The sequence below is a fragment of the Paroedura picta genome, chromosome 11 (genome assembly GCF_049243985.1).
Source record: "Paroedura picta isolate Pp20150507F chromosome 11, Ppicta_v3.0, whole genome shotgun sequence".
NCBI lineage: Eukaryota > Metazoa > Chordata > Lepidosauria > Squamata > Gekkonidae > Paroedura > Paroedura picta.
In genome coordinates, this window is record NC_135379.1 from 28,225,128 (window position 1) to 28,250,643 (window position 25,516).

Below are 25,516 nucleotides of genomic sequence, written 5' to 3' on the forward strand. Positions count from 1 at the left end.
AAGAAGTTTGCAGAATTATAAATTATTTTAAATAATGATATTTGAGAATGGTTTTGGATGCACGTGAAGCGTTTATACAGCATAATGCTGAAACCGAGAAAAAGAGACCAAAAAAAAAAAAACAAAAAACGAAAAGAGGATGACTTTTTCTGATGTCTAACTATAATCATTAGGATCAGGGGGCAGGGGGGCTGCAGTCAGGGGGCCCTCTCTGCCTCCGCTTTCCTCACAGAAGTCTTGATTAGTGATTAAATTCCTTTACTGAAGAAGCAAATTGACAATTGTATAGCCCCCCCCCCCCCGGAAAAAAAATATGTTGGAGACCTCTATACCGAACTGACGGTCTGAGTTGCCCTAACGTTGTATATCTGATCAAACTTATGTTCAGATTGCTGACAGCAGGTTTTCAGAACGTGTAGGAACATTGCTGTTATCAGGTATAACTTTGTTTAAACATTGTATAAAAATCCAAATAAATAAATAATATTCTTGATTAAACACGCTGTGTTGAGAATATTTTGTGGGGGGTGAGGGGGGGGGGTGCTCTTTTACACACTGTCTATGTTGTGGTATTTATTATTTTGTGAATTTCACCAGTATGAGATGTGGCATTAACACAAGACTATAAAACAAAAGTACACATATGGGGGGGAGGGGGGGCCCCTGCTTTTTGTAGGGTGGCAAGAGATGTCCCAGGAATAGCATCTAGGAAAACAGGCACAGACCAGAAAACTGAGCATGTAATTCGGCCCTAGATAGAAGTAGAGTGTGTGTGACTAGACTGGTGTTGTGGTAATGAGGAACTTTCTCCTTTCCATCTGTTATTTACCCCATTGGAACTTTTCCACCCCTCCCTAGGTCCATTAAGTCCTGGTATAGGAAAAATACAGGTATCTGTATTATGCTCAACTCCCCCCCCCCCCCCCCACACACACACACATCCAGGCTTGGAGAAGGGCATTTTTTTTGTTGTTGTTTTAATTAGTGAAACAACTTTGGGACAAGTTTTGCACGGCTCAAGTCCACATCAGATCCCCTTTAGCAGCTTTTGAGAGCCAAATTATTGAGTTTGTGTTCCAATGACAAGACCTTCCCTAGTATGTAGATCTAATTCTTCTCAGTGAGATGGTGATCCTCCATGTGGCTTACCATGGCAGACAGCAAGTGAGAGCTCACACGTCTGAAGGCTTCCTTGTACACAAAATATACCGCTGCATAGAAAAACTCAGTCCTGGAATTAAGATCACTGGGAGAGGCCTGTCTGGTTGTCCCAGTAACCAAAGAAGCTTATTTGGTGGTTACATGAAAAAAGGGCCTTTTCGGCAGCAGCCCCCACACTTGTGGAACAATCTCCTCTGGGTTGTACACTTGAACCTCCCGCTTTTGGTCCTTACTAGGCAGCTGTCGGCTTTACTTAGGATTGCATCGGATTAAAGTAGTCCTAAATTGTGGTTTTAAAATTTGCTTTTGTATGATTTTTATGTGATATATTTTATGTATTTTCTTTATATTGTGAATCTCCCTGGGCACCCACCCTCCAAAAATAAATCAGTCAACTCAGAGGCTCTCACATCGTTGACTATATACAGCCAGTTGCTTTCAGGCTCTGTGTATCAGGGGGGAAAGGCCTGCCACTTTTGAAATTAACAAGAATAAAAAACTTCATGTTGGTCTGTTTTAAGAGTGCACTCAGAAATTCCTATATTCTATTCCACGAATGATCAGATATCCCCCCACGATAGAAGAAAAAAACCATTAGTCGTACCCCACCCTTCTACTAATCACATCGAAACACACTCGCTTTACACCCAAGCTCCAGCAAGCCACAATCAACACTCCCTGACGTTTCGAGGGGAGGGGGGCGGAGCCTAACCAGCCTTTTCTTTTCTGACATATGTGAGCTATTCAGTAGGCAAACTGGCTGAGCAATTCCTTAGAAAGCCAGATCATACAGAGCTATGTGTTTGAACAGAAATATATATATTCATCCTGACTCTGCAGGAGATATACTGGTGTGGTTTCCATGGGGGCAGTGGGTTCTGCAGTAGCAGAAAGCACCCTGGATGCCTTCCCTCTCTCCCATTTGAAAGGCACGCTCGTTAGCACGTTTAAATGCTGGTAGCATGTGCGCTCCTGGAGCTCCAAAAAAAAAAAAAAAAAAAACCCTTCCTAGCACCCCTGGCACACACTCTGAGACTTTTCCAGCCACACAGAGAACCCCTTTGGAGTCCCAGAGCACACCTTATGTGTAAAACCATACAACAGTCCGCTCTGCAGGGCTGGCTTTTAGCACCAAAGATCCAAAATTTATTCATTTTGTTATTTTAATCAAGCCATAGTTGGATACTGAGTGTAGAAGGGAAGAAATGCACCCCCCGAGCCCCCCCCAAAAAAACCCCACCTACCATCCCCTGCCACACTCTCTGAAACTTCTTCCGGTCACACAGAGAACCCCTTTGGAGTCCCAGAGCATTCCCTATGTATAAAACTGTACAACAGCCTGCTCTGCAGGGCTGGCTTTTAGCATCAAAGATCCAAAATTAACCTGATTATTTTAATTAAACTATAATACGTTTAAAATTAACAAAGATAAAAAACTTTGGGCTATGTCCAAGAACCAAATTCGGACATCATGATCGCTTTTCGCCCTATGTGCTTCTGCAGGGAGACTCTTCTTGTAAATACTTACAAGAGCCCGCCCTGCAGGATTGGTTTTTTAGCATCAAAGATCCAAAATTAATCTGCTTATTTTAAATAAACCATGACTCAAGCTACAACACTCCACCAACCAGCCCCCGTGGCACACTCTCTGAGACTTCTTCCGGCCACACAGAGAACCCCTTTAGAGACCCAGAGCACTCCCTATGTGTAAAACTGTACAGCAGGCAGCACTGTTGTGGGATGTTTTTGTTTTGTTTTTTAGCATCAAAGATCCCAAATTAATCTGCTTATTTTATGCAGGCTATGATACTTTTGAAATTAACAAGGATAAAAACTTTGAGCAACGTCCAAGTACCAACTATGGGACATCGTGATTGCTTTTTCGCCCCTATGTGCTTCTGCAGGGGGAGACACTTCTTGTAAATCCTTACAAGAGCCCGCCCTGCAGGGTTGGTTTTTAGCATCAAAGATCTAAAATCATTCTGCCTATTTTTTAAGCGAGCTATGATACTTTGAAATTAACAAGGATAAAAAATACAGCACCATCTACAGGGGCATTCTGATCGGCTTTTCTCTCAGGTGCTTGTGCTAGGAGACTCTGCTTGTAATATCCTTACACCTACCCGCCCCGCAGGGGTGGTTTTTCAGTATCAAAGATCCAAAATTAATCTGCTTATTTTAATTAAACCAAGACTCAGGCTACAACAAGACATAATTCCAACCCCTCCTATTTTTTCAGGGGGGAGGGGCCAACCTGACCACGTGGGCAGGCCCTTACACCCGCCTTAGTCCCGCCTCCTCTGCGCTCTCATTGGTCAGAAAATACTGCACGCTCATTGGCTGGGGCACCTGTCATGATGAATGGTATACCCTTAGTACTACTACAGCATTCAGACTGGTGGACTTTCAAGCTATTAGCACAAGTCTTTGTTTTAGGAAACAGATGAATGAGAATGAAGCACTGTATATTCTATGACCCCTTCAGCATCTTCTATGCCCTGCTTCCAAAATTTCACATTAAATGTCATATGCTAAATATCCCAATGCCTAGACTACTCTGAGTACACTGAACTAAAGCATACAAGTTAATATTAGGACAGCAGGGACGAAATTGTTGGAGATGTGACAAGAAATGGGGTGTGCACAGAATTCCACAATGTTCTATGTGGAGTAAATAGCAACTGCCCAGTCTAACACTAGAAAGCAAGAATTCACGGCTTGATACTTGTGACAAATGTAGACTTCAGGGGGGATGCTCAAGTGAAATCAAGCCCATTTGGTCATACTATAGACCAATCACCCACTTTCTCAGCTAACACTCATGCAGTTAACATGCCTAGCTTGCAATATAGGTAGTACCATCTGCGCATAAGACATCCAGTGAATACAATTAGCACCTGGATGAAATTCAAAAGGCTCTAAATTCCAACGTCTCTGTGTGCTGGAACAGCAGGCATATCAAAATACATTCTGATCATCCAAGCCCATAACACTGGAGGTACAGCAAACAAAGCAATAAAATAGCATGCAACTAAACTCTTCAGGAATAATTGGCTTATTTCGGGCCATGCAGGATAAAGAAATTTGAATTATTGGATTAATTTGCTGCATTTTCCCTGGGTTGAACTGCAGTTATAATGCTTTGTCTATATTAATGCAGAAAATAAACTATGGACAGGATTATATACAATACAGATTCATACTGCACTCCAAACACTATTTCTTAATGACTGCAGTTGGTCCTTGAAAGAAGCGACTCACCTGGAAAATGAGATAATGCGAAAATATGAACAAGGGAAGGCTTCACAGAGATAGCAGAGGCAGAGAAAAAGCCTACACTGAGAATTTTTGGGGATACTATTGTAACAGGACACATATGGAGCTTTGGGAAAAGGGTTTGTGACCCAAGTTATTCTTTGTAAATGTTATAAAACATACAGAAACTTTCCAGTGCTTTCACCTTTTCAGTATCTGGGACAGCCTTCAGTTCTGTCCCAAGAAATTCTCATTACATAGGTCCATTCCGCACAACTTAAATGTAGCTGAATTGTAACACTTCGTAAACGTTACATTTTTGACATTACACACGACATTGTACACAAAACACAACACTCCAGCAACACTCCCGCAACATTCACTTTTTTTTCTAGCGCTTTGGGGGGAATGGTAAAAAGTGGATCCCCCCTTTAAAAAAGTGTTTGACTTCTGAGAACAACCTGTAACACATCAGCAAAAGACATGTGTGTTCTCAAAATAGCGTTAGAAAGAAGGTCCTTCCTCTGCTCCCACCTCCAAGCTTCCAGGAGACGGGAATGCCTTCCCCCCCCCTACAAACCATATAAAGCCACGAACAAATGAGCATGCTTTTCATTCAGCTGAAGGTATTTAACTTTATACTTTCAACTTTCAAAAATTAAATACCTCCCCCCCCTGGTTTAGCCTTGTGTAAAAAGCCATTTGGGGGGGGGGAATTACGGAGAAATACAGTTCCGTGTGAAGCACAGAATAAATGAATTAGCACATATTCATTGCCACGCGTGTTTTTAGATTTTTTAAAAATAAAACTTAAAGGGAAAGGGGCATTTCGGAGCTGTTTCACTGGCTCTTCAGTTTGATTTATGGACAGGGACAGGCAGAAGCACCACAAATTTAGAGCGCCTTGTTTGCAATTTCTGCAAGACCGGAAACATGTGCATTACCAAAAAAGCGCTATGAGTGCATGAATATTGCACTACAAACTGCACTGTGCAAAATGTCAAAATTCCACTACAAATTGTAGCAGTTCAGGTTGCCGCGGATATCCAGCAACATTGGCAGTTGTGCAGAATTGCCGTTAGAATTGGAAGATGCTTAACTAGCCCAAATGAACACAGACACTTACAATAATTTACATAATTTTTAGGAGGCAGTGCAGGTCTATTTTATTTCCCAGGCTTTCAGTGGGGTTTAAACTGCAGATTTCTCTTGGGAGTAGAGGGTTGGTTAGGGTTTTATTTTGCCTGTTTAAAATTATGATGTTTTTAATATTTATTTGAAAGGCACCTCGAACCAAAAGAAAAAGCAAGATACAAATATTTTAATAAATAATATGCATAAACCTATGTATCCAAAGCAGAGACTTCAAAGCAAACATTTGATTTCAGTTTTTGTATACCAAATTGGTGTAGATTAAGAATGCTCTCAGAAAAGAGACAGATCTCATTACACAAACTCCTCACAAGGTATTTTCAAAATGAATTGTTTTATATTAAGTGCATTCCAGATGCACCTGATACAGTCTTTAGCCTTTTGTTGGCCTCCTGAGTATTTATAGGGAAAGTTATGGCCCCACTACTATACGGAGCCCCAACTTGGATTCCAGCTCATTAAGCCTCCTATTTACCATACCCAAACAGCCCTCCTGCAGCCTTCCTTCTAAAGTGCCTAAGAACATAGCCTCATCAGAATTAACAGGAGTCTTGACTCAGTCCAGATTCATTCCAGAGCCAAGAAACCACAATACAGAATTGGTAGAGTAACACAAAGCAAGGCACAGGTTACCACTTAGCTTGTTCAAGAATCAGACAAAGATTTTTAAAAGTTATTTATGATGCACATAAATTGTTACACTAAGCAGTGAAAAATAAGAACATTGTGTAATATCTCTAGCTAACACAATATACTCACTGAAGCCCAAAGAATGGCAAAGTTCTTAGGCAGAGTTTCAAAGTCCAGAGACCATAGATACAGAATTATCAAACCACATGCAGGTTCCAGGTAAAGTAGGATATAACAAAAGTCTGACAAAGTTTGACAAAATGGTGTTATAAATTAAATTTCTTTATGGTTTTTCCCCACATGGGATTCTAGACACAGAAACCAATCAGGACTATTTGCCAATTTATTAATAAGCCAATAGAAATACTAATGTCAGGGCAGAAGACGTGAGAAGAGCCAATCCTAGGCCAGGAGATGGAGTGCTGACTTCAAGAAGCCCATCTCTCAGAACAAGTTGATTGGAAACATCTGAGGTTTGTTACCTTATCAGAGTTAGCACTGACTATGTTAGCTTCTCCAAGGCCACAGGTGTACGCCTAACTGGGAGGCACTTATTTGCACAGAAAGAAAAAAATCTTCTTTTGCAGCCCACTAGAAACTATAGCGCCTGAACCAAAATTTTACAAAAGCAGAAAATGAAGCCATTATTTCATTACAGAAGGTGAACATCAACATGGCCATGTCTTCAACCAGGAACAATGATCAACCTTTAAATATTCATGGAGCCATCTGAACAATTTTGTTTTAAAAAAACCTCTCTATGGCCCATTATGCATGGCCGCTGAAACAGCGATTTCGGGTCACATGGAAAACACAGGGGGGGAAGAAGCGAAGCAAATCGCTTATGCATGGGATGGGATGCAACGGCGGCAAAACCCAGAGTAACCGATTATGCACGCGGTGACCTCGGCGCCGCTTCTGGTTGCGCCCCGGTCACCCGGAAGCTGCGCTTTCTTCCGCGTTCCGCTAACACTGCTTTTTCGGCAGCGTGCATCAAATCTGCTGCCAGTTGCGGCCGGCACCGTGCGTTATCGGTGATTTTAATCGCTGCCATTCCACCCCGAATGTGCGCTAAAACCCCCGTGCATAATGGGTCTATGTAAGACACAAACTGTCCTAATATTTAGAGGACACAGGTACTAAACAAGTTGGTCCTAGGTTCTTGATTTATTTATTCATCAATCAGAAGTTATGAAACACCAGAGAATAGAAACAGTGGCTTCTCCATATTTCCCACAGTTAAAATGGAGATTTGAGTCCTTACAGAAGAAGTACTTTACAGAAGTTTTTTTTAATATAAGATTTCAAGTGTTGAAGTTTCCTTCATCAAAGGACAAAAACCACTGAAAATCTTATTCATTGCGACAGTGGTATTGGAGTCAAATCTTGCTGTCCTACTGAAAATCAACATAATTACCCTCTGAAATGAAGTTATTATGCTATTGTTCTGGTAATCAAAGCCATACCAAGACGGGAGACAGTCAGGCCCCAATGGAGTTCAAAGGAGCCAATATAAGGGGCTACTGGGAAGTGGCAAGGAACAGCGGGATCACTCTCACAAACCTTAAGGCTTCCCCCTCACCTTTGCAGACTTGCCAAAAACCTTTCTGGCTACATGAAAGGGTTAACCCAGTAACGGAACACAGGCAGACTCATGCAGTTTAATTGTTTAGCAATGGCAGCTGTACTCGGCTTCTGTCATTACAGGAGAAAGCAGGTCTGGGCTGTCTGTAATTCAAAAACTACGTAAACTACAAATCAACCTCAGCCCACCATGCTACAGTCTGATTAGGAAGTGATAAATGGCTTCAGAAAGGAACAACCTTCTCATCATCACCGGGGTTGGCTTCTTCATTGTTTAATCAGTAAAAAAATTGCTCACTCATGTCACCTTTTGATTTGATTTAGCAATGAGCGTTCTGTATCTCGTTTGAATTTGCAGGCACCAAAGAATGTTTTCCCCCCTCTGGAGGTTAAGGACGTTTTCATTCCACAGTAACAAACAATAAGCTGCATACAATATGCCACAAACATTCACCCATGGTGAAAGTAATTTTTAATCCAGGATCTATAACATTTTCCTGTCATTTATTTTGAGGAGCGTCATTTATTTTAAAAGACTACAGCAGAAGATAATATAATGGATATTCCTATCTCAGGACACTATAGCACAATAGAACTTTGCAGAATCCCCTCCTTTTTTTTCTTTTTTAAGTTTTATTTGATGTTCTTGCCATTTACCTCAGGGGAGAATCATGTATTATTATATATTTAAAATAAAATGTTAATTCCACAAATAATCATCTGATGAGAGTTTAGAAAATTCTACAATCAGAAAGGAGTTAAAGGTTGAATCAATGTCTCATTATATAGTTATATTAAATGTAAGTCTTACCACAACCAAAACAAGAAAAGAACAAATTCTATATGTGCCTTGCTAGCATGTGTTCTTGCTGTGTCAACAGCCATCCTATCCTTATTTTTTATCAAACGTGATACAAAGCACAAACAAAAAAGGAAGAAAAAGGGAAGAAGGGGAGACATTTATAAAATATTTTTGCTACTAATTTGTCTAGAGCTTTGGGAGTCCCAGGAAAGGTAGAAGATGAGATACAACAATTGGCATGGCAACCTTGCATTCAGTTGCCATGATCTGCATCTAACTTGAAGTACTGCACATGCTTCCATAAAAATCAATGAGAGTTAACAATCCCATCAATGTCAGAAGGTGTAGTTTAGGCACAAAGGGTTCCTGGTGACTGTGGTGATAATCTACATATCAGCTCAGCTTTGAAATTACAGCCATTGTGCCTATTATGCAGCTGCTCTGTTGTATGAAGGAGAACAGACAACGGTTCTCTGACAAACTAAACATTGCAACCACATTGTACTTCTAGTACTATGTCCAGTAATACAGTAAAACTCTTGAGACATTTAGTATATATCCTTTCATTCTTCTTAATTTCCTGATAGCATACACATGATTCCCACTCAGGCTCCCATCTAGGCTTTATCCACCCCCTGACCTGCTTAATTTGAGTATACTTGTTATATGGTGTGCCTTCAAATTCTAAAAATGAGACAGGGGATTGTTCCACCCAAAATAACTGGAATTTCCATATCTGTTCCACTTAATATTTCTGGTAAGGCCTTGGAGGAGGAATGTGTGTCATAGCTTAAGTGCCACTCAGCTGTCCCACCCAAGTGCCTTCTCCTCCAACCAGCTTGTCTGTCTGTCCAGAGGCCAGCCAATCACCTTCTGTCCCCCACCCCTGACCACACCTCCACCTTCTACTTCCCTCTGAGGCTGCAGATCCCTGCTGCGTAAGAGCTGCCCCTGCCGGTCAGTTCCCTAACAGCTGCCTGCAGACGTTCCAGTTCCGAGGGGGGGGGGTAGGCTGCCTCCGAGTTCTTCCGCTCCACCCCCCTAATCTAGTTCCCGTTGTATTCCTGAATGCAACAGGCTTAGCCCCTAGCCTTCTGTGTGTACATATTTTCATAGACCAATTTAGCAATGGCAAGGATTTTCCCCCTCTCCAGGCATTTCCCCCCCTCTCCAGAGTCTAAAAATTTTCTTTTTATGAACAATGCAGAGGATGCTAGTATAATTTCCCATTTCCAAGGTATTCAGTCAGCTCTTTAAGACATACCTGTGATAGGATACTTTTCTAATTATTCTGGACAGCTCAATAAAAACTTTTTTGAACACACCATAGACAATCATGCCGAGTTATGAACCATTTTAAAGGCAGCTATTCATATATTTTCTTGCTGAGCATGTAAGAGCTGTGATTCAGCACTGCAGCATCTGCTCAGTGTGCAGAACATCTCAGGATCAATCCTGGGGTCATTCAGTTAAAGTGATCAGCTGGTAGGTGATGTGGAAGCGCACTGTCTGAGATCCTGGAGAGACACTGCTAGTCTGAATAAATGATACTGACCATGATGGATCACTGGTCTGATTGGTATAAAGCAGCTTCATGTCCTACATGCTGTAGAAATGCAGCAACACATCCTCAATCACACATATGCCGTTAAACAGCCAGCTGTACATGCTGTGCCTGTTGTATCATTCACAGAGTTTCTTTCTACCCAACTGTTGTTCTGACAACCCAAAGCAGCTTAAATTGTATCCTTCTGGGACAGAAATCCACACAAGTTCAGGCAAACACACTCTTTCACCCTAAAATACCTTTGAATGAATAGCCCGGTTACAAAGGTAGAAAGCCACAGTGACCTAGCAGACATTATATACTTGGACTTTTAAATGGCTTCTGACATGGTATTTCTCCAAAGACTCCTAAGTTTATCATGGGATAAATGGGTTCTCTTATAAATTAAAAATGGTTAAATGACAAGTAGCAAAGTACAGGATTTAATGGACAGTTCTCTTAATGAAGGGAAGGAAGCAGTAGGGGCTTACAAAGATTGGTATTGGGGCCAGATCATAAATGATCTGTAACTAGGGGTGAGTAGTGTAGTGGCTGATTTTGAAGATGGGAAAACCAAGGATGACTGTGAAGAAAACCAGGAGAATCTCCATAAATTGTGTGAGTGGACAACATGGCAGATGAAGTTCAATCTTGATAAGTGTAAGGTGATATACATTGGAACAAAAATTCCATTTTCTAGTATAGGCTAATGGGGTCTGCACTTTTTTGGAGTAAAAAGATCCTGGGGTTGTACTAGACAGTATTAGGCCTCAAGACCTCCTTCTGTGTGTCTATTGGAGAATGTTTCTGCAAACCTCCATTTATTAATATTTCTGGTACATTCCAAGTGTGGCTAGGCCAGGGAGCTTGCCCAGACACCTTTGCATATAAATAATAGACCAAAGCTAGCTCTATGTGAGATGTCAACCTCATGCAAAATTGTTCCTTTGCTATCACAGGAGTGCTGCAATTAACTGTACAAATGATAGGCTGGGCTGTTAATTTTTTTCCTCATGTTCAGACAACATGGAAAAAGAATCATCAGCATCCAGCAGTTGGCTAATCCTCTCAATGACGCTCAACACTTGTAAGTATTGTTTTGCCTTAATGTCCTCCTAGATTAAATCATCCTTCCAGCTGTTTCCTCCATTCTTAATTGCTGGGTCATCCAGCTCCCATTAACTAGGTTGCTCCACCATGCCTAAGACACCTATTCAGGCCAGAATGAAAATATTGCAAATAACTGAGAACCCCCCCCCCTTTTTTTGTTACCTCAAACTGGAGGCCAATCAAGGCTTCTTTGTCAAGTACTACCTCACTCATTAGCAAAGTCTCCTCTTCTTTGTCTTACACTGGCAGCTAACCCAGACTTGGGCCTAGGGTACATTCTTGCCTATAAAAATACCAGGCATGGGCCAGTCTGCTGCATGTGTTGTTCAGCCCCAACACTCACCCAACACTGTGCTCTAGCTTGTTCTTTGCAGCTTCTCTACATGGACCTCCCCTATTAGGTTTCTGCAAGTCATAGATGGTAGCTATCAAAACCTTTGCTGCCCCAAAAACTTAATCTTCAATTGAAACCATTTTACCTCTTTATTTTCTTCTGTGTGCTTGTTTAACTTAATTCTTCTTTGAGTGCTAGGGAATTTAAATTAATGTTTCAATAAAATCCTTTTTGTTACTTGCTAATTGGAAGAAGCTTCAGTCCTAGACCCATCCCAGGGTCACGGACAGAGGGTAGCACTAGAAGAGAGATCTTCAAGCTGCCACCAACTTATATGCGGAGTCCTACAAGGAGTGGTCTTCTCTCAATTCCTATTTAACATCTTCATGCGCCCTTTTGCTAAACTGGTACAAAAGCTCATGCTAGGCTGTCACTGATACACTGATGAAACCCAGCTCTTCCTCCTGATGGATGACCACCATGATTCTCTCCCAGAAGCATGAGCCAGCTGCCTGGAAGCGGTGATGAGGTGGCCCAAGCAGAGTCATCTGAAGCTCAATCCTTCAGAGATGGAGGTCCTATGGCTGGGCAGGAAGGGTCCAAGAGAAAGCATGTTTGCCCAACCTGGACAGTGTGCAGCTATCAGTGGCTCACTCCACCAGCAACCTGGGCATGATCCTGGATGCTTGTCTCTCAGTCGAGGCCCAGGTCCCAAGAATAGCATGATTGGCTTTCTACCACCTTCACCAAGCCAAACTACTAGCACCCTACTTGGCCCCGGAACACCTAGTCACGTGACAGTCACCTCTAGGCTAGACTTCTGCAACTATGCACGCCTACCCTTAACTCTGATCTGGAAACTGCAACTGGTCCAGAATGCAGCAGCCAGGGTCCTCAAAGCAACAACATGGGGCCCCCACATCCAGCCCATTCTCCACCAATGGTGCTGGTTACATCAAATTACAGATCAAGCTTAAGGTTTTGGTAATTACCTTCAAGGCCATAAGTGGACTAGCCCAGTGTATCTAAAGGACAGGCTCTCTGCCTATACCCCTCAAAGAACTCTGTGCACTGCCACCTCCAACCAGCTAGTGATCCTTGTCAAGAAGTCCACTTGACTTCAACTAGGGCCAGAGCCTTCTCTGTCCTGGTCCCCACCTGGTGGAACAAGCTCCCAGAGGATATCAAGGCCCCGAAGGAACTAAAGTAGTTCCGCCGAACCTGCAAAAGGGAGTTCTTCCACCAGGCATTTGGTTGAGGTCGATCAAAACTAAATACCATCTACTGGGCCCCTGAACCTCCCTTCCCTCGAACCCATATGACAGATCTGACCAACCATGCTTGTGTTAGACTGTTTAGTCAGTTAGAATGTTACTTCCTCTGTTTATAGTTATTATTGTTGTTATCTTTCATTCATTATAATAACTGAGTTTGATGTATTGGTCTTGTTTATGTTCTATGTGAACCACCCTGAGCCTTAGGGGAGGGATGGCATACAAATGAAACAAACAAACTAATAAATGTTTGCCTCTGCCTAAGATTTTTGTCAGGATCCTTACCTCATACATAGGTGGAGAATCCTACTTGTTACCATGCTCACAAAGCATGATCTCCTACAATTGCTAATTCCCCAAACATAAATTCAGGAGACAGCTCTATTTCAGGTAACAATAGCTCAATGAAAGTAATGTGCTGTAGAGGTGAAATACGCAAACTATGTTCGGGATTATTAGGAAAAGAACTCAACATGAAACACCCAATGCCTCTGTGTTCATCATTTGGAATATGGCATGCAGTTCTTTCTCAAAAAGAGAAGCGATCTGGAAAAAGTAAAGAAGAATCCAACACAAATGGTATTTAATTTAGGTATGGAACTATGTGGTCACTGTGACATTATCACTGATTTCCTGTGACTAAGCACAATCCCCCCACACACACACACACTCAACATGTATTTTTATAAAAGCCCTTGCACATTTAATATTTAGTTCTGGTCCTCAACAAGGTAATTCAGGTACTGTTCTTAGGCACACTGTCTAAGATTGGAGCTTACAGTGGCAAGCATTTAAGCTGTACATAGTAAATTGGGGGCAAACATTCACTGTCAGAAAAGCAGAACAGCCACATGCACTCTTCTGGCTTTGACTCAATCCAATCCTCAGAGTGCTAGATTGGCATCAACCCCATCTTCTCTCCCAACAGGGCTCTTGTTTTCAGAGCACTTGCCAAAACTAAAGAGCCCAAGTTTTATATCAGGCTACACAGTAAACAAATTGAACTGCCAAAGATAAATTTCCATAACTAACAATGTTTTATATCTTAATTAAGGTTTATTTCCTAATTAAGCTTTATTCCCAGGTGTAAAAATTCATTCCACTTGTTTACATAAATCTCTTCCACATGGCATTATATAAAATTCAGGAAAGAGCTTCTAAATTTAGCATAAACACAAAGTTTTTAAATAAATAAGTTACAGAAATGTAATTTATTAAAAGTGAAATTCTGTCAACAGACTAGATGAGTATATGTGTCCATCAGAATGCAAAAAATTGTTTCAATTGCATGTATTATGTAAACTATAATGAATTTACATCAGTAACTATCAGTTGCTTCACAGAATACTTAGTAAATGAAAGGATAATATTTTAATAGCATACTTGTATAATGCTTGCACTTGTATAATACTTCCACAATTAGGGATTTAGGTTAGATAATAACTTATCAAAATCTTACCTGTACATGCCATACTTTAATAGTATTGTAACAAATCAAATAGAAGAAATATTTATTTAAATACAGTATGTATACCTTATCTTTAGACACAATAGCTCTATTTAGACATAAATTCAAAACCATGATTTAATTAAATTAACCATGGTTAACTGATTGTCTAAACCCACATCACCCCACAGAGTACTATAGGAAGAAGAGATCTTCTCTACCACTGTTCCATCCACCAGGGCTTGGTGGGATGGTTTGGGGAGAACACTTGAAAACTCTATGGTTTACCATAGAGGTCTGGCAAATCCTACAGCAGCAGCATGCTTGGCATGGTGACATCACTTCTTGGTATTTGCCAGAATGATACCACACCATTAGTGTGGTATCAATCCCTGCTTTGGCTGCTACCATGAGAGGGAATAGATTTTAGCTCAGCTGTACAGGTTTTCTGTTTTAAAATAGGCCTCTACCCTAGATGTGAACTAGGGGATTTGCAAACAAGGATCCACTTGAGACTATGTATATTGTTTGCATCAGTCCACTTTCTTGGATTGCTGATTATCTGCTTCTGCCAACTTCTCAAGTAAGAATTTTAAATGCCTACAATTTCTCCTGATTGCCTGAAAATGATTTCTCCTGAAAATGGTCAGATTGGGTCTCTTGGTTGAAGGGTACAACCCACGAGAATTTCATTCCAATTGGCTGTGGGTGATATAGCAATTTTAAAAGAAGTCTGTACATCATTCAAAAAAAGTTTGGTATCAAAGTTTTTGCCAATGCTGGACTAGATGGAATGAGGATCTGATGCAACAGTTCACTTCATATGCTGGTAAATAATTTTTGCAATGAGAAAATAAAAAGGAAAGTCTGAAGGAAAAACCTAGACATTTCTTATGTGTCAGAAATATTTAGATGCTATAATTAAAAAAAAAATGTTTCAAAATGCAAAAATGCTCTGGATGAGGATACGTGTAGTAATGAAAAGAGAGATTTCCATATAGAATGGAAGCATAAAATCCCTGCTGACATCCCTAAGGACCAGTTCTTTCACAATCTTGCACCTGGTTCCATAAAACCTCATAGCCATGCTTTTGAAGTACAAAGCTAATTAAAACTGCAAATTGTTCAAAAAACATTTAACAGACTGGGAGCATTCTAAATTGGGGACAGAGAACAAAAACTAGCGTGGTATACTGGCTATATAGTCTTGGATTTGAATTCTTGCTCAACCATGAAGCTCACCAGGTACCCTCAGAATCACCAAGTTGCTGATGAGCTGACATATGGCAGCAGCACAGGACTGTAAGTTCAGAAAAGAAACTATAATCCTAAAGCAGCCCCCACACACACACACTGATTGACACAGGTATTCCTCCGACAACAGCTTGTTCTTTCTTCATAGCTATGAAGTAAATAACTATATAGATTATTCCCGAAAGAGAATAAACTGAAAGGGAAAGGGAATACTCTAAGCATTCTGGTTTCTGGATAACCAAATGTGCCAAATACTCGTTCATTGTTCTGCCTGACTCCCTACCCAAAGGAATCCACAGTAACCATGCACCACTTCATTGGTAATGCTGTAGCAACAGCCCTCACATCTGGCAGAATCCTTTCCCTGAAGCACAGAGACATCCTTGCAACAGGCAAATAAACTGGGTAGCTGTATAGGAGCCCTCCAACAAAGCTGGTGCCTGACAGCTTGTGGCAGCCAGAAGGGGAAGGAGACACTCAGGGATGACATCAGCTAGCAGTGCTGGCTGTCAGAAGCCCAGGAGTGCTTGGATGGATCAAGCTGGCCAGCTGGAGAGGCAGGAGCAGGGTGTACACGTGAGGATGAAGGGGGTTTGGTGGCAGAGGGGCTGATGCCAGTTTGCTAAGCATTCTGGATAATCAAATGCCCCTCTGAGTATGTTAGCTTTACTCAAGTTTCCTGTGAAGTCCTAGTTTAAGGACTTCCAGAAGGATCCCTGGTCAATATGTAACATGTGCAAGGGGTTAGCAGAGCTACTCTTCAAATGGTTCTTTCAAAAGAAAAAAATCAGGCATTTTTCTTATTATTTAAGTTTCTATTAAAATCTTTTTTCAGCAATCATGAGCAAATTAATTGATAGGTTTGCCAGTTTTGTATTGAGGAATACTTGGGATTTTGGCTCTTCAACTGGATACCTGCCAGGAAGACTTTCAGGGACCTGACGGGGTGGCAGCAGCTTACATAGTGGTCTGGTTTTGCCACGGCTTTCATAATTGAAATTGATTGAGGACACAGCAGCTTACATGGCCATGGCTTTTGTAATTGTAATTGGTTGAGGAAGCATGCATGGGCCCATGCATTCCCCCCACCCTTTCTGGCATTTGAGAGTACAGGGTGAGGGGGTGGTCACACCTCTCCCACCGTTGCCTAGCATGGTGGCTTGTCTACTGACAGTGCTACCCCACTGGAGCTGCAATCAGTGAGGTACAAAGCACTGGGGCAGGCTGTGGTCATCCTATGGTCTTGGGAGCCATGGACATGGGTGGCCCAGTGCACCATTCAGTCCACCTTCCATTTCCTTTATGGTAGAGGTGGCTATGGGTGCTGCCCCTTCAACTCTGCCCCCACTTTTCCATGTGGTACATTGCAGAAGCAAGTACAAAAGTAGGAAATCCTGGGATAGGACATAGTGCCTCACATGACCCATGACCCACAGACCTTCCTGGTGGGGCTCTAGAGGAGTGGCAGCAGCTGATCATCCAGGCAGGTGCAGTCAGACATGTACTTGGGGGCGGAGGTGCCTGGCTCCGGTCAGGCAGGCCACTTCGAACCTGTCACTCTCCCTCTGCTGCTCCAGCACTGATGGTGCTGTATTTACATTTCTGATATCTGCTTTTTTACAGGACCATCTCCAAGTTCCTGGTACAGATGGTACCTGCGCCTGAAAAATTACCTGCATCTTGGGCAAGAAAGACAGCTTTGCACGCTTCACACTGGGGGTGGGGCAAGCTGCTGGTCTTATAATACCTAGCTCACTTGTGGAAGTGTATGAGCCAGTTTGGTGTAGTGGTTAGGAGTGTGGACTTCTAATCTGGCAAGCCGGGTTCGAATCTGCGCTCCCCCACATGCAACCAGCTAGGTGACCTTGGGCCCGCCACAACACTGAAAAAACTGTTCTGACTGAGCAGTAATACCAGGGCTCTCTCAGCCTCACCCACCCCACAGGTTGTCTGTTGTGGGGAGAGGAAAGGCAAGGCGACTGGAAACCGCTTTGATACTCCTTCAGGTAGAGAAAAGCGGCATATAAGAACCAACTCTTCTTCTATTAATGAAACTGAAAGTCCTAGAAAAATTTATCACAATATGAAATATAAGTCAAGGAAAATTAGCATGTGATTTTCAGGAACTGACCATGCAACTTCATCTTGTTGCTGTATACTTGGATTTGAGTTTTTAATGCTATCTTTGTATGTCATTTGTAATCCTATAATTACACACATTGTGTAATAAATATTTGTATTTTATTTTGTTTTCATTTGCTCAACCTTCAATTTCCTAGCTTTCATTTCAGGTTACTTTTTTCTCCTTTTGGTTTTTCTTCACTTTATAAAGGCTACAAAACTTTTAGATATCTATTTTTCCTGTTTGTCACAAGATCAGATCATGAGTTAAAGAAAATATTCGTTGGTCTCATACATATTACATACCAGCCTACAAAAACAAAATTTTGCGGCTGCTGTTTCTGGGAGTTTTAAATTAGCATACTGCCAAGGAAAATATTTCACAGCACACAAAACATTAAACAAGTCTTTGGGAGGAAACAAAACAAGTTACAGTGTGGCGTTAAGCAAAGCAACTGGGAACCGTTTTCTTGTATCAATTGCCATTTAAGTATCTTTTGTCTGGAACAAAATGCTATTTCATCAAGCAAGGCCATGTAATTTTTGTCTCTATAAACGTCATTTAAAAGAAAACAAAACATTCTATTCAAATCATACATAAAACAAACATGAGTTTTGATCACTAGTTCCTTCCCAACTATGATCATCACAGAGAGATAGAGACCCTGAAGATATGACACTGAAGCTGATGCAGAATGTTGTACTAATTGTTTCTTAGTAAACTTGGAAAGGTAAGAACATAAAGAACTAGTTCTGTAGCAAACTGCACTGGTTGTTTGCAAGCTGCTGAGACAGATCACTTGCTTTCAGCCCCCTTCTGTAGCCTAGGTTCACACATGATGCTGGAGATATATTATCATCTCATGAGGTTTAGTACCATGAAAAACCAGTATGATAAAGCCACAGCTGCTCTTTAAATACTAGAGTTACTCTTTCAGGATTTCATGCATCTACAGAATGACAAACTGAAAAATATCTTACTTGGTCTGTCTTCTGTGGCTGTTTTTTATCTGCCTCTCGGTGACAGTTTTCTTTTGCCAGTTTCTGGATCAGTTCAAGGTGCCCAATGTCTTCTTGTTCTTGAAGCTTGCACATAACTCCTGCCTTGAGAGTGGGGGGGAAAGTGAATAGATACTTAAATCCACAGTCCCAGGACATGACACCCACAGATGTTTGGCGTTACAAAACACATTTCACTTTCATTAAATTCTCTCTCACTCTGACTTTTATGCCTAAAATAATATTGCTTCTTGTTGCAGAAGGCACCAAAAATTTCTTACTGATATAATTCTTCTATGCTATGCTACCAGCTTCACAAAATGAAGACAATATAAACTAAGTGCAACTAATATACGAGCAGTATGTTTGTTCCCGTCAACTTGTTTCCTGTTACATAAGCGAAACGTAGCAAGAGGTTAGAAAGCCATGGGAAAGTTAGCCAAGAACAGCCCTGGAAAAGAATGGAGAGCAAGAGAGTCATCCCTAAAAATAACAACACAATCTTGTATTTCTCACACTCTACCCTTCTTTGTGTGCATGCAATATTTCAGTCGCTATAGGTTAAATACAAATTATAGCAAGCAAATACATACTAAATAATTCTTATGTTTCATACATATAATGTACCTGAAAAAGTTTTAAAAGCTTAGCTTTGTATCAAACAAGAAAGCCAAGTATTCTGATTACGCCATACTGGATAGACAAACAATAAAATCTAACTTTTCTCCTTTGTTTAAACTATTCAAAACAGTCCATCTCAGATCAGACTATTTAGTAACCATTTCTGTACAAAAACTTTGAATGGCATTTGCTCATTTACGCTTTCAAGTTATGCCATCAGCCCTACTCTCAGGCCGTTTTTCTGGTGTACCTTTTGCCCTTCGCCTATGTATTTGTGGAGAACCTGCTGCTGAAGACCTTTATCATTATTTTGGATTGCCCATTGTACTTGGAGCCAAGAACCAAATATATTGAGAGATGTTTGAGTGGCCAGAACTTCCCTATGAATTTGGACAAAATAGTCTTTTTATTATCGGATACCAACCCCCTAATTAGTTATAATGTTTCACTATTTGCATTAGCCGCAAGGGAAATTTGAGCCAAACTTATGCCACCAGAGAGCTAGAAACCTGAATTCTTATTGTCTTTTATTATCTATCATGTATTGTTCTAATTCTTTTACTGTTTTTATATCAACTGATATGATATTGATTGCATTGTAATGGCCTATGGCTGGAAACAATAAAGTCTTATGTATGTAAAAAGTATTCTGATTTTTAAATTCACCTTCTGTATCACTGCCTAATAGTCCAAATATTATGAATGGAAATACAGATCAACCATCCGCTCAAGAAGCCAGGAAAATCATCAGCTACAGAGAAAGGCAAATCCTCATCCATGTTCACTTTCCAGTCTAACATGGTGGAAATTTATTCCCACCCTAGTAAAGCCTCTACAAAAGGAAAGTGCTGAGCAGAAGCACTCAGAGCACCACAAGACATTTTTGTCCATTTTGCTTTATTGCACAAAAGAAAAATTCCATGCTACTGAGCTTTTTTGCAGTAGTCACAGTCCAGTGTTGACTTTGCACTTTCAGCTGTAAAGCAAGTCCTGGAAAAGATGTCCCTAGAAAAGCCTAACACTGATAAATGAATCAGCTAAAAGCGGCATGAAGTTGAAATATTGGATCCCTGGGGAAATTGAGGGCATTCCAACTCAAGATATTACTAAGCAAGATTTAGACAGCAATCCTAAACTGGTCTACTCAGAATTATGTTCAGGTCTGTCCAGTGGAACTTATTTTCAGGAAAAGATAGCACTGTAAATTTCAGGAATTATCTCTAGTTTTATACCAGAATTATTTTGTCTATTGCCTATAGATAAAGTAGAAAAAATATTTTGGCTTTCCTTTAATGTTTTGAAGTTGTATATTCTATCTTTGTGTAAGTTATCATGTGCAAAACAGTCAGTCATAACTAATACAGGACAAGCTATGATGACATTTTTAATGAGTCAGACTGGGATTCTCCCAGCAGAGGTGACTTTTTATACAGCTACACTGCACTTATGGGAAACTTACTTCCCCAAGTACACAGAGCTTAATTCATTCAAGGACTGCGGCACTGGGGGAAAGGGGGATACAGCCTCCCCCCTCAACACACACACAAACCATTTTTCTGAGTTGAAACAGCCCCCGGGCCATTTTTTGCCCTGTTGCATGTCTGCAGGTGCTGTCATCTGTATTGCCCTGCCCTGATATTTTAACAATAAATACAAATAAACGTTTCTTATCTCTTCTTATATTTTTTCTTATATTTTTATGTGTATAAGCACATATATGTGCTTATACACATAAAAATATAAGAAAAAATATAAGAAGAGATAAGAAACGTTTATTTGTATTTATTGTTAAATTGTTGAATATAGCCCGGGATAGGTTCTTCTTCTTCTGTTACAATAATTTTGAACCGTCCCTTTCTTTTCGTGCTGCCCTGATATTTTTGCAGGTGATCAGAAAATCCAAGGAAGCTGTAGAGAGGGAACATTCTTTTTCCCGCTAGACAAAATAATATAGATTTGTCAAGTGGTTAAATGCAGACCTAGTAAATTACTACTTGGCAAATAGCTGTCTGCATTCACCTGGGTTTTGTCTGTAGAAAATAATTTTGATTTTACATTTTCAGTCATGCTGTAGTATATTCTCTCTTACCCTTCCACTATTATTAATGTTGTATTCCATCAATCTCCATGTAGCCAAAATGAACAGTAGTGGACATAGATACACTTTACAATATTTGTGAAATGTGAGGACCAGCTTCCAGATGAATTGAAGTACTGGTTTCACTGAAATTAAATCATTACTGTTTTCAATAATCCACCCATATAATCTTATTAGCATGCTGCTTATTAGAGCAGATGATTGCTTAATGAATTCTTTTGTTTCTAAATCTTGAACAAAAAAACTTGAACTGAGTATTCATATAAACTAATTATGATAACGAATGGAACCAGAAGAGAAAATTATAGACATGAAAAGCAACTAAATTAAGGGTCATTTCAGCTGCTGTGTAGTAAACCTCATGAGTAGAGGAGTGAAGGAGCACTGCTGTTGCTGTTGCACATCTGGACAGCTGTGGAGCCAAGAGGCAGAGTGAGCATCAGGGAGGGTGGGGAATGGTGACCTCCCTTCTCCCCACCTGAGAAAGAGGGTCATGAAAGACAGGTTCAGACTACCCACTCCTTGAGTCAGGACCCTGTCGTCTGGATGAGACAGTGCCAGTTGCTTAGCCTGGCCGACCTCACAGGGTTGTTGTTGGTGAGGATGGAACAGTGGTGGGAGGAGGCTGCAGTCATACATCACCTATTTAACAATATTTCTTCCACTGAACCAGACTGCCATCACAGCATATCTCTTCTGATATATTGTATTTGATTGGGTATGTAGACCCAAATGATTGAGTTATAGAAGCCACTGCCAAAGGTGAATACTGGAGCATCAGTGAATCACTGGCTCAAACAGTTTGGAGCACAGTTTGTCCCTTTATCCAGCTGCACAGTTTGCCCACTGATTGAACTTAAACTTCTACTCCACTTAATATATAATTTTATATGACCATCATGCAAAATACTAGAGATCTTATCTGTAGTGAAGATGGATCCAAACAGTATTGTTATTAACAGATCAGTTTAACTGGAGAAAGAGCTGCTTTGGAAACTGGACTCTGACATTATTCCTCACTGAAATCTGCCCCCCTTCCAGTTCCTGTCCTCCTCAGGCTCCACCCCCAAATCTCCAGGCATTTCCTCACCCAGAGCTGGCAGCCTCAACTTAGACTGAGCCCCTGTCCAATGCCCCAGCCCAGCATGCCACAGCAGGCAGTGACCCAAAACTTCCAGGAAAGCCTGTGGAGCTCCTGGGGAGCTCTCACGGAACCCACAGGTTCCCCAGAACCCCTGCCGGGAATCCTTGGCATAGGTCTTTGTCCATGAGGGTCCAATGATTCCAGAAATCAGATTTTCCAGGGTCAGAAATCACTGCTGGAAACATCTGCATCCTTCAGAACATATTTATTCATTTATTTATTTATATCGCCCTTCCATACAGCTCTGGGCAGTTTACATAAAACAATGTAGAACATTTACACGGAATATATAATAGTTACATAGAACATATAATATAGTAGATCCAACATCATATCATGCAATTCATTATCCATAGCCAAGTATTAGAATAAGACATTTATTTCTGTCTACAGCCTCTCTTCCTACACTCTGCCACAATGGCATTGCTGATATGAGCAGGGCCTTCTGCAGGTATCATCCTGCAAATGGGCAAAATCAACAATTTTCATGCTTATCTGTTCTGGGGGGCGATGTCGGATTCTCTTTGGGGTTCTCAGCAAGCATTGTATTTCACAAGACAACACAAAACAGTAATGAATTATTTTCTACCTGTTCATTGTAAACATCCTTGCAGTCTTTTTGCTCTGTTTCTTCTTCACTGTTGACATCATCATTTTGATTCATTTCTAGGGCTGGAAAAATAATGATTGGCATATAAGACACGTACTTGGTTGTCTCTAATGCAGTCTTTGGGGGAAAAAACTCCCTGGTTACAACAATCTGGCACCCAAATAAACATGCATAAGCTCCGATGAGATCAAGAAAACTAGTTCTTAGTATGTTCAAATTAAATATGGGACAAAGTTCATGCATGTTTAATAGTTCTGAAGAATGGAGAACTACAACAGAAATAGGATGCCCCCCCTTCCTCAGAACACAAAGCAGATACCACTTAAAGGAAGTCACAAAATCTTGATAACAACTATGAATGCAAAAGTGATGGTAAGGGGGTGGAGACCAAACAGCCATAGGGAAGGAGGGGAGGAAGGTGAGGAATGTTAGAACATCTGGAGACTTCAAAGAGATTTCATCCTTGGGTGTCAGTAACACTCAGGCATGGCAAAGCATTATATCAGAACAAAACTACAACCTACTAAATCATGGCAGAAATACATGGGGGTTTCTGACAATAACACTGAAACTCTGCAACTGCTGCTCTGCTAAAAACCCTATAAAATGTCTGCAAAATGAAGTCCTGTTTCAAAGAAACGAAAAATTACAGATGAGCACCGTGTTTTTAATGATAAATAGTATTGTATTCTAAGATTTTATAGGTTTTTATGGGGTATGTTTTATTGTTGTAAGCCATCTGGGGATGACTTAGTCAAGTGGGGCGGGTATAAATTGAATTATAAATTAAATACATAAATAAAGCAGTTTGCCTGACATGTTTTGAAAATGTCTCCATATTAAAGGAGCACAATATAAAAAGGAATTTTGAATCCTGTCACAAGAGCTACTCGATATATCAAGGAATGTGAGTGAACAAGATAAACTCACTTAAAAATTAATGTTTTTGCAGCAAAATAGTTTTAGAAAGTATGTTGAAGAGGACCTGTCTACTGTGAGGGCCAGCTATCATGTTGCTAAATGTATTGCTGAGAGTGGTAGACGATTCTCTGATGGCGAATTTGTTTAAAAGTGTATGGTTAAAGTAATGGAGAAAATGTGCCCAGAGAAGGTATCTTTTGTTAGTTGTGTCAGCTTATCTGCATCTACAAACACCAGGCATGTTGAAGAACTAGGAGAAGATCTGCATATATCACTGGTTGTCAAGACAAAAAGTTTTGATTTCTTTCTTTGGCAATAGATGAGAGCAATGACATTACAGATACTGCTCAACTACTAATTTTTCTCAGGGGGATAGAGTCCAACTTCAGAATTACAGAAGAGTTATGTGTACTGCAGAGTTTGAAATGTACCACAATTGCAGAAAACATTCTTGAAAGTGTGTAAATCAGTAGAAAATCTTGGTCTGAGTTGGGATAAATTGAAAAGCATCACAACTGATGGTACAAGTAATATGGTGGGAAGTAAAACTGGTGTAGTTGCAAAAATCAATGAAGAGATATTGAAATTAAATTAGCAGAGGCAAAGTCCTCAAACGTTTTTTCAGTCTTCATTATGAAACTGATGTCTTTCTTAAGGAGAAAGGAAAAGGTCAAGAAGCACTTTCTGACCCTTAATGGATTTTTGATTTGGCTTTCTTAATAGATATCACAGAGCATCTTAACACATTGAATCTAAGTTTGTAGGGGAAAGGAAAGCGTGTGTGTGACACGTATACTGAATTGAAAGCTTCTGAAGCAAAATGAAACATTTTTGTGAAGTAAGTTAGTGAAGATAACTTTTCAAACTTGATGCTGTAATCAACTAAAATTTCAGAAGGATGTGAATTTACAATTCAATGTTGAAAGACACATCCAAGCACTGAACCTATTGCAGGTGGAATTTAAGAACAGATTCACTGGTTGCTATAAGGAAATAAGAATGTTTCAGAATCCATTTGAAATAGCACCAGAAGATTCAAGTAACTTTTTTCAGATGGAACTAATTGAAATGCAAGCCAGAGATCATCTCAGAGACATTTACAAAGAAAATAGTCTGTTAGATTTCTATTCTGGTCTACCTAATATATTTATCAACTTAAAGAAATTTGCTGAAGGTATGTTCACAGTCTTTGGAACCACATACATCTGTGAAGATGAAAATTGTGAAATCGAAGTGTAGGTCAAGGCTTACAGATGAACATTTACATGACATTTTAAGAGTGTCTGTCACAAACTTTGACTTGGACATCAATGCCTTGGCTAACAGAAAACAGCCACAAAAATCACAATTACTAGGTAAGCATGTAAAGCGAAATAAAAGAATTTCACAGTAAAATATTGTTCCAAAATGGATTGCATTAAAGTTAACATTTTTTCATTTACCTTTGTGTGTT

General features: G+C 40.4%; 1 protein-coding gene across 3 annotated transcripts in view; it reads right to left on the minus strand.

Moving 5' to 3' along the window:
• The window catches only part of RAPGEF5 (Rap guanine nucleotide exchange factor 5), a 128,221-nt gene that overhangs the window by 69,249 nt on the left and 33,456 nt on the right, over positions 1-25,516 (minus strand). For all 3 annotated transcript variants that reach the window (XM_077304742.1, XM_077304740.1, XM_077304741.1), the window contains exons 8-9: positions 23,122-23,204; positions 18,652-18,774 (exon numbers count right to left, since the gene is read on the minus strand). In XM_077304742.1, the coding sequence (XP_077160857.1) occupies positions 18,652-18,774; positions 23,122-23,204 (206 nt within the window). The remainder of the gene's footprint in view (positions 1-18,651; positions 18,775-23,121; positions 23,205-25,516) is intronic.